Below are 16,281 nucleotides of genomic sequence, written 5' to 3'. Positions count from 1 at the left end.
ATGCCACGTACACTTAATAGGAATGAGCTGATCAGTCTTGCGATTATAGGGGCTCACTGGAAGTTGGAAATAAAATAGAATTGCTGTGGCCATGCTTACACCTAAGTAGAAGCAGGGCTGAACTGTGATGAGGCGGAGAGCATGCCCTAGAAACCTGCTCCCTTGCAAGCCTTTACCCAGAAGAGGGGCGACAAGCAGGTGAATGAGAGCAGGGTCCTCAGACTTTTCAGACATGCCGGCGCCTGGGATCCACCCCCAGAGAGCCTGACTTGGCCGGTGTGGCAAGCTGGACCTTCAAAACTCTCCAGATGATTCAAACTTGCAGCCAGGATTGAGGGCCCCTGCATTAGAAAGAGCAGTTGCACCCCACATACCACCGGTGCCGGGGAACCCCTGGGTAGCAGAAATAGCAAAAGTTGATCAGGAGCTGGAAGTGAGAGTCAGAAGGAGGATGTGTTTTTCAGGCTTCAGTCAGAGAGGACCACCTGTAGATCTTACTGGCTTAACAGATGACAGAAGACCAAATGCCTCCTGACAAGAGCCAATCTGAGAGGGGTGGCTTCCCAGGGAAGCTTAACACCCAGACCTTTGGGGAGGGTCTCTCCCTGTCAATGAGCAGAAATGGCTTCCTACGGGAGCATGACCCACACCAGTCGCTCACTCTGGAAGGAACCCCCACCGGCCCAACCAACTGAAGGGTGCTTCCCAGGAAAAAGCAGCTGAGGGTCTCCTTAGGTATGCTGCTCCCTGCTCTTCACCACATGGGAGCCAGGGGAGGGAAGTGGGGGAATCCCATGAACTCACGGCTGAGTGGCTCTGTGGCGCACGGCGGCTTGGGCCTGTGCATGCAGGTGGCCTAGGAGGCTGCAGAGGGCTGGCTGCCTCGAAGGGAGCTGGAACTGCAGGCTGCTCTTCTCTTTCTCCAGCTCATCCAGTCTGTGTCTTAACGCCTCGGCTGGAAACCCAAAACATTAGAGAGAGGAGTCAAGAACCGTGAAACTCAAAATAGGGAACCCAGCGTCCCAGAGCCCCACTCCCAGCTCGCGTTCACCTTAATTATATAACACAACAGCCCCCGCATTCATGGCCAGCACCTCCGTCTCTTAGCTGCTGCTTTGAAGAATCTTCTTTTTAGTGACGGCACAGCCTCCCTGCTTTTTATTCTTCCTCTTATCAGAACGTCCGGTTTATGTATTTATATCGTGGTCCTAATGATGATCACCCCATAGGAGGATACATATTAGTTATTTTTAAAACCACGGTCTTAGCTTGGGAGAAAACTTACTAATTTTGATGAGTTTTATGTCTTCAATTGAAAAATGTCAGTGCCCAAGCTTGGACTTCAGGAACATTTCCCTTCAAGGGAACTGCCCTTCAAGGTAGATCCAGTTATAATGACTAAAGTCAAAAAAGCGATGTTATGATTCTATGTTACCCATGACCACATATCCACCTCTGTTATAAGGGAGGGGTCCTATTATTTTTTTAATGACCTTAAGTTTCCCTGGGACAAGGTACAAATACAGAATCACCGTAAAACAATTTTTCTCTAAAAAAGTAAACTTCAGAAACTGGAATCCCCTCAAATAAGAACTATCTTCATAACCAAACACCTAAAGAATGGGAAAGTCTCCCGTAAATCTATTTTTGCAGAAATATAAGGACTGGGTTTAAAAATGCCATCCATCAGATTTTCCCTCCTACTGGTCCTTGCCAGGCGAGGGGTCAGCAACTTTGATGGGGTCCACCCTTGGGCAGTAGGTGAGCCCTGGGGCCATCCAGGATCCCAGGCAGTCACCCTGGCCATGGGCACCTACTGCTTACCGTGGCGTGCAATGCCAATGTTATCCTCTGTGTGTGCCACGGTGAGAAGATGTTTGGAGGCTCTACCCTAGATCACACTGCTGTACGTTTCTATGCCCCACAGGCCGTTTTCCAAGTAGGCCATGTCTATAAGACCAAACTTTAAATTAAAATGCTGTTTCCAACAAGCTTGTTATTTTTTTTTTAAGATTTATTTACTTATTTGAGAAAGAGAGAGGGTGCACAAGAGAGAAAGAGGGGGTGGGGCGCCTGAGTGGCTCAGTCGTTAAGCATTTGCCTTCGGCTCAGGGAGTGATCCTGGAGTTCTGGGATCGAGCCCCACGTCAGGCTCTCCCGCTGGGAGCCTGCTTCTTTCTCTCTCACTCCCCCTGCTTGTGTTCCCTCTCTCACTGGCTGTCTCTCTCTGTTAAATAAATAAAATCTTTAAAAAAAAAAAAAAAAAAAGAGAGAAAGAGGGGGGAACAGGAGAGGGTGAGAGAGAATCTCACGCAGATTCCCGGCTGAGTGCAAAGCCTGTTGCAGGGCTCAATCCCAGGACCCCGAGATCATGATCTGAGCCGAAACAAGAGTCAGACACAACTGACTGAGCCACCAGGCACCCCAAGAAGTTTGTTATTTTTTAAACACTTTGGACAAAACTGTTTGTCGTATACCAGCAGAGGTTTATGCTAATCGCAGTGCATCCCTCGACATGACACTTCTCTCCTGCTGGCCCCCTCCCAAGACACGCACCTGGGCAGAGAAAAGGCAGGCCTCAGGTGTGGTGGGCAGCAAACATGCTCTCCGTTAACTTGCCATACTCATCAGGACCAACAGCCAGGAACTTGCAAGAGAAACTGCTAAGGATTCATTCCAACAGCACCAGAAAGGGTCATTTACTGACTTCAAGACCACGTCACAGGTAATGGCCAAGGGCTCTCAGTCCGTGCCACCTTCATCACAGTGATGGCTGGCGCTATTCCAGACACCCCACCTACAACACACACTGCAGTCTGGCCTGGCAGTTCTCCCAGAATAATGCCAAAACACACCTATTCCCAAACACCAAGCTTCAAACATTTTTTTAAATTTTTTTTCATTTTAATTAATTTTTTTAATTTTAATTTTTTTACTTGGTTATTTACTTAATCTGTGCTATATAAAATCAAAACTGCCATGAAAAGCAATAAATTTCTGATGTTGCGAGCTTTAGAATAACATCTCCGTGCTGTCGTAACGTGGTGGTGAAGCTGTGTCGAGACACCATGACACCAGGATGAGGACAAAGCCCATGTGCACACCTCCGCCCTGCCGTGCCTAGCTGACCTGCCAGCCACTTAACCTTCCTACACTTCAGTTTGCTAATCTGTGGAATCAGGGCTAATAATCATATCGACGTCCTCAGGTTTCCTAAGGATTAAATGAGATAACCTACGGCAAAGCGTTTAGCGCGGGCCCCGCACCGAGCACGTGTCCGAAGCGTTGGCTCTTGTTAGCAGTGCCGTGAGATTGTGGCCTTGGAGTGTTGGCAAGGTCGCTAGACAGCAGCCTGGCCTCCCTCTGTCCCCGGCCGGATTCCACACAGGACCTCCCACTGCCCGGCGAGAAGCCCTCGGACTCCGCAAGCCCATCCAGCAAAACCAAACGCCGGAAACGGTAAATTGGCTGCCAAACCTCACATTCACCATGAGTTTCGAAGGGAAATGCAAACTCTCCCAGGAAATACCTGTGACTCGCCGTGCTCTGCATAGCCACTCACCTTCAGAAGGGTGACATCAAAAGTTATTTCCATTCTATGACTGGAAAGGTACACCGGGACAGTCACCACGCACTCGAGAGCTTATTGTCCCCAATCACTGAATGGCCTCCTACCCCAGCTTCTCAAATGGCTCAGCTACCTGGGGTTCCACCTCACAGGCTGGCATCATGTCTGCCCAGCATGAGAGTGCGTTCTCCTACTTCCCCCGAAGTACACCCCGAGTCACTAATTCCATATTGCAGGCAGAGGGAGCTCCCAGCCAGGGCAAAGGCCCTGAGGCAGCGAGCAAAGGGGAGAGGGGGCTGGGGTGGGCTTGGTCATCACTAAAGACCATCTGTGGACCTGGAGGGTTTTGAGCAGTGGAGTGACATGACTGACTCTTGTAACAGGGTAAGTCGGGGGCTCCCCTGGGAAGAGACCATCGAGAGCAGAAGGCCCGAAATCAAGTGCATGGTTATTGCAGTTCCCTGGACCTACAAGTGAAACGGGGGTGGTGGGAGGTGTCAGGATTTGGAATATTCTCTGACAGATGGGACACCAGGAATGGAAGAAGACAGGGGTCTGAGTGACCCCAGTGTTTGTGGCCTGAACAACCAGGATGAGGTTACTGTGAGCTGAGCTGGGGGAATTTGCTATTCCTTCTGCCAGAAACACCCTTCCCCACAGGGGCCTGGGCAAGCCCTACTCCCCAGTCAGATCTCAGCACCCTCAGGAGGGCTCCCCAGTCTCCATGGCGCCTCAGCACACCCAGACTTCTACCCGCATGAGAACCTCCCATTAGTCTCCCCTCGTGCAAGGCCTCCTGGGCCTATGACAGAGGGACCGTGTCACTATGCTTGTCACTGTGCAAACCACACGGGTCCGCTACCTGGCTCAGATAGAGCACGCACCAAAGAGTGTCCAGCTAAACTCAAGTTAGTTTCCCTCATGGTGTTTCTTGTTCGGTGAGTTTTCTTAAGCCGTTTTACATCGTTTCCATTAGCCACTAAATGAACATAAAGACGTAAAACTCATCACAACGAAAATGAAATCCACCGACTACCTTGCAAGATTTTACTCTTTCTGCCTCAGGCCCTGAGTGTGTTCCCCGGCCAGGCCTACAGCTTTGGGTTCTTGGACTCGTCGCTTTCCGTGCTCCACATCTTGCTAGTGTCCGCCACACTCCTGCCTCCTTTCCCATTTCCACTGCCTCCAGCAGCCCACGTCACCCTCACTTCTGCTGGAAGAGGCCCCTCTCAGCCTCAAAACCCGCGTTCCACCAGCGTTTCTCCAGCGTTCCTCCAGCCCTCCTCCAGCCTTCCTCCAGCCTTCCTCCAACCCTCCTTCAGCCTTCCTCCAGCCTTCCTCCAGCCCTCCTCCAGCCTTCCTCCAGCCCTCCTCCAGCCCTCCTCCAGCCTTCCTCCAGCCCTCCTCCAGCCCTCCTTCAGCCTTCCTCCAGCCTTCCTCCAGCCCTCCTCCAGCCTTCCTCCAGCCCTCCTCCAGCCCTCCTCCAGCCTTCCTCCAGCCCTCCTCCAGCCCTCCTCCAGCCTTCCTCCAGCCTTCCTCCAACCCTCCTCCAGCCTTCCTCCAGCCCTCCTCCAGCCTTCCTCCAGGCCCAGCAGAGCACCCTTCCTGGTGCTCAGCCATGTACAAGCCAACAAATGAGTGAACAGACCAAGCAATGTAGAGACACTGGCTGTGCCGAGCACCTTCATGCATGTATCACAGAATGTTCTCAGAATCCTGGAGGACCTCACCCAGCCGCCAGAACAAAAGCCAAATGCCTGTGGCTGGCATTCAAGACCACCAGCGAGTTTGCTCAGCCTTGCTGTCTCTTCTCCCACAGACACTCTGTGCCTGAGTCACATGGTGGGGACACATACCTGGAAAGAACATGGACTCTCAGCATCCCTGAGATCTCTGGCTTCTGTGCCGAGTATACTTTTGACAAATCACTTCCCCTATTTACATCTCAGAGCTTCATCTGCTCGTTGGGACTAACATTTCCACAAGATGTTTCATGAAACCATGGATGGTGTCAAGCAGCAAAGAGGTGTACTGGAAACCACCTCATCTTCGTCAGCTCAGTGCCGGAACAGAGTATATAGACTGGGTGCTTACCCGATAGACAGTTATTGCTCACAGTGTGGGGGCTGGAAGGCTGAGATCACAGAGCCAGCAGGGCTGGGTTCTGGGGAGAGCCCACCTTCAGGTGACAGGCAGCCAACTTCTTGCTAGGTCCTCACGGGACAAATAGAGAGTGAGCTGGCCTCGTCTTATAAGGGCACGAATCCCACCCACAGGAGCTCCACTCTCATGACCTAATCACATGCCAAAGGCTCCACCCCCTAGCACCATCCCATTGGGGTTAGGCTTCAACATATGGATTTGGGGGCACACAAACATTCAAGGCATGCACACCTCAAAGGGGGAAGGGACAAGCTTTAGCCAGAGTGGCCCACTTTCTCCATTAATAGGGGGTGCGGAAAAATGATTCCTCTGGGGGAAAGGAGTGTTTGGAAATGTTTGAAAATAGTATTTTTCACCTCCCAAATTCCATGCTTATTTATTATTTCATGTATTCACTCCATTAACAAATATTTCTGATAACTCAATATTGCTAGGCTGTAGGGCTACAAAGATGAATAAGACACACTCCTGGTTCTTAAGGAACTCAGTGACTGGGGATAGGGATCAAAATGATAAACAGATCTTTTCTTGTCTTCCTGTGCAGAAAAGGTGGCAGGAACCTTCCCCACTGGTAGAAGGGGGCCGTAAAGGAACACAAAGGTGGTGTGCCCACCAGCACCCAGGGTGCAGGGGGCCAAGGGGCCTCAGGAAGCCACACAGAGGCAGGCAGCGGCATGCTTGGTGGGGTGCCCCGCAGTACCTGAGGATGAGGGACACTGAGGGGAAACAGGGAGCCAGTGGGAGATGGCCAGGGGTGTAGGAGATAGGTTACACTAAGAAATAAACTGATGGAACAAGTAAGTAAATATATGAAAGATGGAGAGAACCAGATTCCTTAGTATTGGAAAATATACTTACAATGATGGATAGGGGTAAGGGCAGAAAGCACTAGGTGTGTTGTATTGGAACTGGAAGTACTGGTAATGATCTAACGGTTTTTAATACAGATACTCACAGATAGAGATAGAAAGAGTTATAGATGCGTGTTTGTTTGCAGTTACACATATTTTCTGTCTTTACCCACCAAGAAAACATAGAAGCAACAATCCCCAGTAGCAGTGAGCACACTGAGCACACAAATCCGATTTCCAAACACCAACCTCTGTGAAAGGAATCAAAGCCCTTTGGAGAAGCAGCTGATTGTAGGCAGGACCAGACTCTGAATATCTTGTACAAAAAAAAAATGAGGATGTGCTCAAGGACTGAGGGAAACATGTCCATAGAATACAAATAAGAGTCCATAAAATACAAGGAGCTCCCATAGGCACAATCTGGGATCATATGAGAATGAAATAAGTAATACTATTAATGAAGTATAACCCACTGAATAGAATAGGAACCCATATACATCCATGCTACTAGAATGCCAACTAATAAAAAGCAATGAAGGGCGGTGGGCAGGGGATGGGTTAAATAGGTGATGGGGATTAAGGAGGGCACTTGTGATGAGCACTGGGTATTATATGTAAATGATGAATCACTAAATTCTACTCCTGAAACTAATACTACACTATATGTTAACTGACTAGAATTTAAATAAAATTTTTTTAAAAAAGGAATGGAGGTTTAATCTTAGAATATCTCCCCTCAAGCTACTAATCAATTTCCAAAGGACAAATGGTAACTTCATGATGGGAAAGCACCAGCACAACCAGATGGTCAGGGCTACCACAGCAGTGGTGGCATGATGGGTTGACCTTGAGTAACACCACGCAAGATACACCCAGAAGTACACAGTTTCATTTCCATAACATTCTTGTCAGGGCTGTATGATCTGAATCTCGCCATGAGGAGATATCAGTGAACCCAGAAGGAAGGTCATCTGACAAAATGGAAGGTCTGCCCTCCTTACAACTTCCAAGGACAGAAAAGACTTGAGTGTTGAGAATTGTTCCAAATAGGAGGAGACTAAAGAGACATAACTGCATGCAATGTGTGAACCCTTCCTGAACCAGAAAGAAGAAAGGAACAATGGTGGCATCACAGGTGAAATGCGTATGGGGTCTGTAGACCAGATAGGAGCAGTGTATTAGTGTTGCCGGTCCGTGATTGTCCTTGTTTGGGGAAACAGCCACGCGGGTACACAGGGCTGATAGGGCCTCAGGGCTGCAGCTCACTCTCAGCAGTCAGAAAGGGCAGAGTGACAATGGCTATGTGTGTCCAGTTGGGAAATCAGAGGGAGGGACATATGCAAGCTCTTTGTACCACTAGATGTATAACTTTTCTGTAAGTGGAAAATTATTTTATTATTTTTAAATTTATATTTTTAATAATAATTTTTTAATTTTTTAAATATTTATTTTTAAACTATTATTTTTAAAAATATAGGGGTGTCTGGGTGCCTCAGTCAGTTAGGTGTCTGTCTCTTGGTTTGGGTTTGGGTCATGGCCTCAGGGTCATGAGATCTAGCCCTGCGTTGGGCTCCACACTCAGTGGGGAGTGGGCTTGAGATTCTCTCTCTTCCTCTACCTCTGCCCTCCACCAGCTCGTGTGCTCACTCTCTCTCTCTCAAAAATAAATAAATAAATAAATAAATAAATAAATAAATAAATAAATAAATCTTTATTAAAAGATAGGTAGGTAGATAGATTGAGTGATAGATGATAGATAGATAGATAGATAGATAGATAGATAGATAACCACAGCACTATTAAATGCTATATTTGTGACTATTATGTCCCTTTATTTATATGAACCCTGCTGTGTGTTTAAGAAAATCTCTCCTATCATTCTCTCTGGCCCACTGGTTGAGGAAACATAACTCGCTTTCTTGGTCGTCTCTTTTATACCTCTGCAAGCTTTCTGTAAATCTTGTTCATCTGATCTCAGTTTGTAGCTCAAGATTTAAAGCCAGAACTGTAGAGAGTGCTGACACAGCAGGTGCTGAACAAATGCGGTCCACTGACCATCGGACTGATAGAACAGCAATAATGTTAGAAATTCTGGTGGCATTTTGTAAATACGGCTGAATAGTAAAAACAAACAAAGTCAAGCTTAACCACAGAAGATATTATCAAGTGCTAAGCAAAATGATACATTAAATAATAGGTCCTAATTGATACAGTGTATTCAATTTATGGATCTAACGTTGCCTTACTTGTAGGACCGCAATAAAAATGCTAACCGTCACCTCATTCCATTTTGGACCAAGTAAATGCATTTTTTGATGCCACTACAACATATTTATTAATGTTTAATTGAGGGTCAGTGTTCATCTGTCTTCCTTAGCACATCAGTACTAAATGCCTGTTACTTTGGGGCTATAATTTGGAAACAGAATGAAAGAAAAGTACTTTGTACATCTATGAATAAATAAGCAAATAAGCATTCACAGAGCAGCAAGAAATCATCACACATAAAGACATCCTGCTAAATAGATTCCATTTCTGCTGCCCTGCTCTGTCTGTGGGATGACAGAATATATGGTGTAAGCCACATTCGTGGCTGTGCGGACATTCTACATTCTGAGAAGGCTCCTTAAAGCAAAGAAGCAATCAGTGTCTTCATAAGTCATTTTTCCTTGGTTTTTACATAATGGCCAAGAAATGCTATTCATTGAGAGCTGAATATTCTAATATTTCCACATTACCATACACATCGCATGCAGATGACCAGCTTACAAAGGATTTGACTGTAATAAAATGCATTTCAGACTACCCTGAGCACAACCGAGCCAGTCGTTGACATCTCACCATGCTGGACTTTGTCGGATTCATTATCATAAAAATCAGCCCCTGTTAGGGCACTGAAGCCTTCAGGCATAATCATTTTCGCGCATCTGTTGCACGCCCTGCACTGTGTATACATTATTTCTGAGCCTCACAGCAACTTGTACAGCAGGAATACAAGTGCAGAAACTACACTGCAGAGAATTGAAGTAATGTGCCCAAGGCCTCAGAATGAGTCAGCCGCAAAATCAGAATTTGAACCTTGATCTTGTCTGTGCCAAACTCAGGGCGTTTTCTGTTATATTTCCCGGGAGCTGCTCCCAGAGCTTCCCTCGTCACACGGGGGTCTCATCTGTCTATTCATTTGTCTGGGTTCCTGGAGACGGGGGACCCAGAGAGCAGGGGCTGAGCCTCATCCTTCTCTGCCTCAGCGATACCTAGAGCTCAGTGCTAGGCGCACAACAGGCACTGGGTAAATGCTGAGGAAACAAATGACTGTTTCCTCTTGGATGAGGAATAGTGGAGACACGGAAGAGCAGCAACCATCATACAAGCACTGCATGTACCAAGCACTGATCATTTCATCATCACAGGGATGTCATGAGGAAGACAGGGTTGTTCCCACTTACCAGATCAAAAGACGGAGGCTCATGGAAAGTTCACGAAATTTTTCTAGATAAGTCACATAGCTCTGCAGATCCAGAAATAAACCCAACATCTGGTGTCTCCAAGACCTTTGTTCTTAACCGTTGTGTCCTTCGGGCCAGATGACATCCTGTTGTGTGCACCACGCCCCAAAATACACACCTGAATGCATGACACAGGTGCAAACTACTCTGTCAACTCATTGGCCACTTCATGCACCTTTCTCACAGGACGCTGTCAGTAGCCAAAACAAATGAAGACACTGGCAAAAGTGGAAAGGAGCCTCAGATCCAATTTAAGGGACAGGGTTAAATAAATAAGTGTCTATCGACTCAGGGAATGGTATGTAGCAAGTCAAAAACTTGGGGGAAATATTTTCATATTACAAGAGAAAAGCAATATACAAAATTGTATGTAGAGATAATCTGTACTTCTATGATTACCAATATGTTCTAAAAACAAACAAACTTGAGGGACAGAGTCTTGCCCATCAGTCAGCGTGACTGTGGGTGACTTTCTTTCAATTTCTTTTCTTACAAAATCAGCTGTAATATCTTGAGGTATTTATTATTTAGAAAAAGTCATATATTTCTTAAGTAGCCTACTGCTTCCTTATTCTACCCTTTGATTTCTGCATAAAAATAGAGATTGGGTTTCTCAAATTCTTAATGCTAAACTGCTTAGGGTAAGCTTGGTTTCCCTGGGTCATAGGTCTTTTCGGTGTACGCCAAAGAGGATTTCTAGAAATGCTATATTTTAAGCCGGCCAATGTGAGGAAGGAAGACTGAGAAATCACTTGCTTGTGGGATAAAAGGGAAAACAAATATTTGGGGGAGAGAGAAAAGTTTTGGAAGACAAGCAATAATTTACCTGTGGATACTTACCTACTCAGCACTTAGCCTGTCACCTTGTTCTTAATACATATTTGTTGACTTGCTCTGAAATATTTCAGTCGAATATTGTTTTGAAGCATCTGTTCTTCCCCAGCAAGAATTTACCAAGTAAAATAAACTGTGTGTGATCAAAATAACAAAAGTAATGAAAGTTCCAGGTTCTTCCCCAAGTCTGGGGTGTGTCATAGGACTAGCATGCTGAGTATTTGTGTATAAGTGAGTGTGTATGAGTGTGCTCACACATGCTGTCAATAGGCTTGAAAATGAGGCTTGTATCTCAGTATTCACACACATCAGAAAACATATCAAATTCCTCAGGATCATGTCTCTGAAAGGATGGCTGGTAATGGATTCTCTGCCTCAACTCCTAAAACTAAAATCATAGAAAATGCTTCTTTCCTCTGTTGCCAAATGTCCTAGGGAAGTAACTGACCAACTGAATTTTGGTTACTTGTTATAAAGGCTTCATATTTTTTGAACTAGGAAAACCTTCTCTAAAGTTTGCTTTCATCGGTACTGTGGGAAACCAGATGACTGTATACATGTGGTCCGTGCTCATTGTTCCGAATCTGGGGTGGCTGACTCTCCACTGGCAATTGTCAGTTGTCTGCTTCTTTTTAAATGCCAAAAAACGTGCTCCACCATCCCCTCTACCACTCCCAACATTAGTGCCACCACCTACTCCTCCTCCTCCCTCCTCCCCGCCCCCACCACCACCAACTCCTACCATCATCTCTGCCATCATCTCTACTGATTATATTAGGAAGAGAGATGCATCCAACTTTCCAGCTGCTTATTAGGAGATAGGAGTTGAAAGCACTTACCCAAGAAGGAGGAACATTCTTTGGATCATTTCCAAATAGCTACAATGCAGAGAACCCAAAAGAAAGGACAAGAGAGGAAAGCCACTCAGCAGCACAACGAAAAATGTCAGAAAGGACATACACCAAAATATTAACTGTGGTCATATCTGTGCCATGAAGAGTACGATGATTTTTTTTCTTTTATTTGTATTTCTGAACTCGCTAAATGCTTTTACGATGATCATGTATTGTTTCAATAATTAGTAAAAAAAAATCCATTTTTAGAAATAAAAGGCAATCATCAGCTAATACACTGAGGCAAAAGGCAGTAGGGTTCCTACCTGGAGTCAACTAGCATGGATTATGAGGTCAGACACTTGCATGTGATTTTTTTTTTCAGCCACGTCAAAATGTGTAAACTCCGAAAGAGAAACTCTTACTTTAAATGTAATGGCAGATCCTCCTACGTGAAACAATTTTTCATGTCATGTTCTTTATTTTAATTGAACTTAAATATATGATCAGTCATTACAAAAATGGGTTAATCACTTAGGCAATTAGTAACTCATTTAGCAATCTAGATGCATGGCTGTTAACTGAACCCGCCCTGTACACTAAATATGGATGTTTATTAGGTATAGTCTAGTTAAGAGAGAAATTAAAAGAATAATTCTCTTATAGCAGACTGACTATGCCAACAAGTCCAAAGAAAATTTCTGGCAAGCTATAACACAACTTAAAGATCTGGCCAAGAGTTCTTGGGCCTTTTCCATGTCAACCATAGCCTTGTAAAATGACACCACTGAAAATCCAAATGGTCACTTGAGTTTCTCCTTTAAGGGCTCCTTTCTCTTTCTCCACGTTATGTTAAAGGGCCTTGGACCATTTAATAGACTGATGTGCCTTTCAGACATGAAAACATACTATTGGCACTGAGGCTATTTTTAGAAGTCATACAAATGGAAGAATTCAACTGCCTATTCATTATTTCTCTCTCCTGGTTTTGGTTGCACTCAGTTTTCACTATTAAACTGGACATGGCATTCAATTAGTTCCCATGAATAGACTTTTCATGAGTAATTTGCTCTGCTAGTGTTTTCATAAAAAATGAGCTGGACACATCTGTTCGTCAGTACTCAGAAACCACAGGCTCTCTTGTCTTTGAATGGTAATCACCACAACCTGCAATCTTTTAAGACTTAATTGTTTTTTGTAGAACATCTTTTAACACATTTATCTCTAATGGAATTCAGGACATTAGGGGTTCACTGTTGAGCAACTGCTATCATCATTGTTTTTAAAAAATATAACGCAAACCACACTGATGTGCATCCCCTTTCTGCAACGGACGAATAGAACACACGAGTGTCGTAATGCTCAATACCAAGACGATTGTACTACATTGATCTCTGACTAACAACATGGCAACACAAACAGCTTAAATTCTTTGAGTGGCATAAAGGGATCTTGGTAAAATGGAATATTCTAAAAAAAAACTAAGATTAAATAAATTATTTCCACTAGCCTAAGCCATTCCAATTAGGACGAAATCCAATCAGAAGGAATAAAGCACACGAGAATATTAGTTTCTTGGAACAAAGTAGAATTAAGCTGTTTTCTTTGGGCGGAAGAACCACAATACAAATAAAACAGTGACCTTCCATTCAAAGGCGATGTTAATAGAGAGAAATCACTAAACGGCAGCCAAAGATAAGAATGACTAATAAAGAGCAATGCTTTTAGCATGCTGTGAAGCTTCATATGCGCTGGTCTCAAGTAATGCCTCTATAAATAGGAAGAAGCTTAAAAAAAAGAAATTAGAAGGCTCTGTAGGACTAGTTTTAAAAGTATCTTCCCAGAGTCCTTAGACACGATGCAGGTATTAAAACAGGAGTTAGTGGGAACCTCTTCCCAGAGCAGGAATGGAATAGTAACAGGAAGCCCAATGCAAGAAAGAGCTCGGGTCCTCTACAGAACCAGCTGAATTCCCCACATGGTTCCAGGTGGCTTGAAGTCAAGGCCCCCAGCCATTGGGATCTTACAATGGCTAACCGTTACTCCAAAGACAGAGCTCCACAACCCCTGAGCTACAAAAATAAAGAGTAGCTGACAGCTCAGTGACCCTTACCTCCATTTGGTAGAAAAGTCTATCTCCTGGACCCAGATGGGGGACAGGTGACAAGTGCCATCCCACAGCAGGAAGACTGTGTTCGAGGCTCCTGACGGCAGAAGACGATGGTGTCTCTTTAATGGCTCTCTCCCCAGTATCTAACGGAGTATGTGCTATAAAAGGCACTTAATCTATATTTATGGAATGAGTGAAGAGTGCTATATGCAAGCTATCAAAATAAATCTTGGCTTTATAATTGTTAAAACTAGAATCTTAAAGATAAACATCATAGATTGTATAAGATGTTACCCTAAGGATAAATATCTAAATATGTATAGTATAATCACATAAACAATGTAAAGGGAAGTGTTCTAATTCTTCTTTCTGTAAGAGCCTCTAGTATAGGAAGAAAATCAACATTTTAAAAGGATTTATTTGCTTAAGGATCGGGAGATCTAGATTTTAGTCCTGGATTCAGCAGGACCAACTTTGTAAACTTGAGATTATTGTGCTTCCTTCAGACTCCGTTTTCTCATCCTACCTATGAGAATCTTAGTTCAATTTGTGCCACCAAATTATTGTGAAAGAAAAGAATGCCTGTGAACTGTTTTGAAAACTGCAAGTGGCAGATTTGTGACGCAAAAAAAGTAATTCAAGGAAATTGCTGTGACAGCCCTACCTTGTTGATTCAGATTTAACTCGAATCAAATGGCATCTCTTTAAAATTCAGCATGCATTTGATGTGGCCCAACACCGGGAGGAGTGTCAGATTCAGAGGAGTTTCTAGCCAGTCTTGCTTTGTGCTTCCTTTCTCAGACTGTAAAATGCACAACAGCATCCTGTCCCTCTTCCTGGCTCCTGCCCAGTCCTCCATCCACACATGTAGGCAGCACAAACCACTTTTAGCTTCCCAGGTGCAAGTGGTTCTGAATCACCCATAAATCACAAAGGCTTTTGAGGAACACTATCATCCACTGATACACTAAATTCCACCGTAAGCGTTAGCAACAGTATTAGCGACAGAAATACCTGGAGGTAGATAATATAAAATTACAGGAAGGAGCACAGGTATCTATGAAGAAAAGAGACAAAAGCTTTAAGACTTAGACAAGGTGCTCTCTCTTTGCAGATGACATGATACTTTATGTGGAAAATCCAAAAGACTCCACCCCCAAATTACTAGAACTCGTAGAGCAATTCAGCAATGTGGCAGGATACAAAATCAATGCACAGAAATCAGTTGCTTTTCTATACACTAACAATGTGACTGTAGAAAGAGAAATTAAGGAACTGATTCCATTTACAATACCAACAAAAACCATAAGATACCTAGGAATAAACCTAACCAAAGAGGTAAAGGATCTATACTCTAGAAACTACAGAACACTTATGAAAGAAATTGAGGAAGATACAAAAAGATGGAAAAACATTCCATGCTCATGGACTGGAAGAACAAACTTTGTTAAAATGTCTATCCTGCCCAGAGCAATCTACACATCTAATGACATCTCTATTAAAATACCATTGGCATTTATTTCTCAAGGAGCTGGAACAAACAATTCTAAAATCTGTATGGAAACAGAAAAGACCCCAAATCGCCAAGGGAATGTTGAAAAAGAAAAACAAAGCTGGGGGCATCACGTTGCCTGGTTTCAAGCTATATTACAAAGCTGTGATCACGAAGACAGCATGGTATTGGCATAAAAACAGACACATAGACCAATGGAACAGAATAGAGACTCCAGAAATGGACCCTCAACTCTATGGTTAACTAATCTTTGACAAATCAGGAAAAAATATCCAATGACAAAAAAGTCTCTTCTATAAGTGGTGCTGGGAAAATTGGACAGCTACATACAGAAGAATGAAACTTGACCATTCTCTTACACCATACACAAAGATAAACTCAAAATGGATGACAGACCTCAATGTGAGACAGGAATCCATCAAAATCCTAGAGGAGAACATAGGCAGTAACCTCTTTGACATCAGCCACAACAACTTCTTCAGAGACATGTCTCCAAAGGCAAGGGGAAAAAAAGCAAAAATGAACTTTTGGGACTTCATCAAGATAAAAAGCTTCTGCACAGCAAAGGAAACAGTCAATAAAACTAAAAGGCAACCCATGGAATGGGAGAAGATATTTGCAAATGACATTTCAGATAAAGGGCTGATATCCAAGATCTATAAAGAACTTCCCATACTCAACACTCATAAAACAAATAACTCAGTCAAAAAATGGGCAGAAGACATGAACAGACACTTCTCCAAAGAAGACATACAAATGGCAAACTGACACATGAAAAAATGTTCAATATTGCTAGGTATCAGGGAAATACAAATCAAAACCATAATAAGATACTGCCTTACACCAGTTGGAATGGCAAAAATTCACAAAACAGAAAACAACAAATGTTGGCAAGGATGTGGA

At 44.1% G+C, this 16,281-nt stretch overlaps 1 protein-coding gene across 5 annotated transcripts in view; it reads right to left on the bottom strand.

Annotated features, from left to right (window-relative positions):
• The window catches only part of DISC1 (DISC1 scaffold protein), a 373,181-nt gene that overhangs the window by 264,819 nt on the left and 92,081 nt on the right, over positions 1-16,281 (bottom strand). For all 5 annotated transcript variants that reach the window (XR_008957969.1, XR_006410079.3, XM_026504170.4 and 2 more), the window contains exon 4: positions 805-955. Coding sequence is in view for 3 of the 5 variants with exons in the window: in XM_026504170.4 (XP_026359955.3) it covers positions 805-955 (151 nt within the window). In the remaining 2 variants the exon portion in view is untranslated. The remainder of the gene's footprint in view (positions 1-804; positions 956-16,281) is intronic.

Source organism: Ursus arctos, unplaced genomic scaffold, assembly GCF_023065955.2.
Source record: "Ursus arctos isolate Adak ecotype North America unplaced genomic scaffold, UrsArc2.0 scaffold_7, whole genome shotgun sequence".
NCBI lineage: Eukaryota > Metazoa > Chordata > Mammalia > Carnivora > Ursidae > Ursus > Ursus arctos.
Note: the sequence above shows the minus strand (reverse complement) of the source record. Positions and strands in the feature narration are given on the sequence as shown.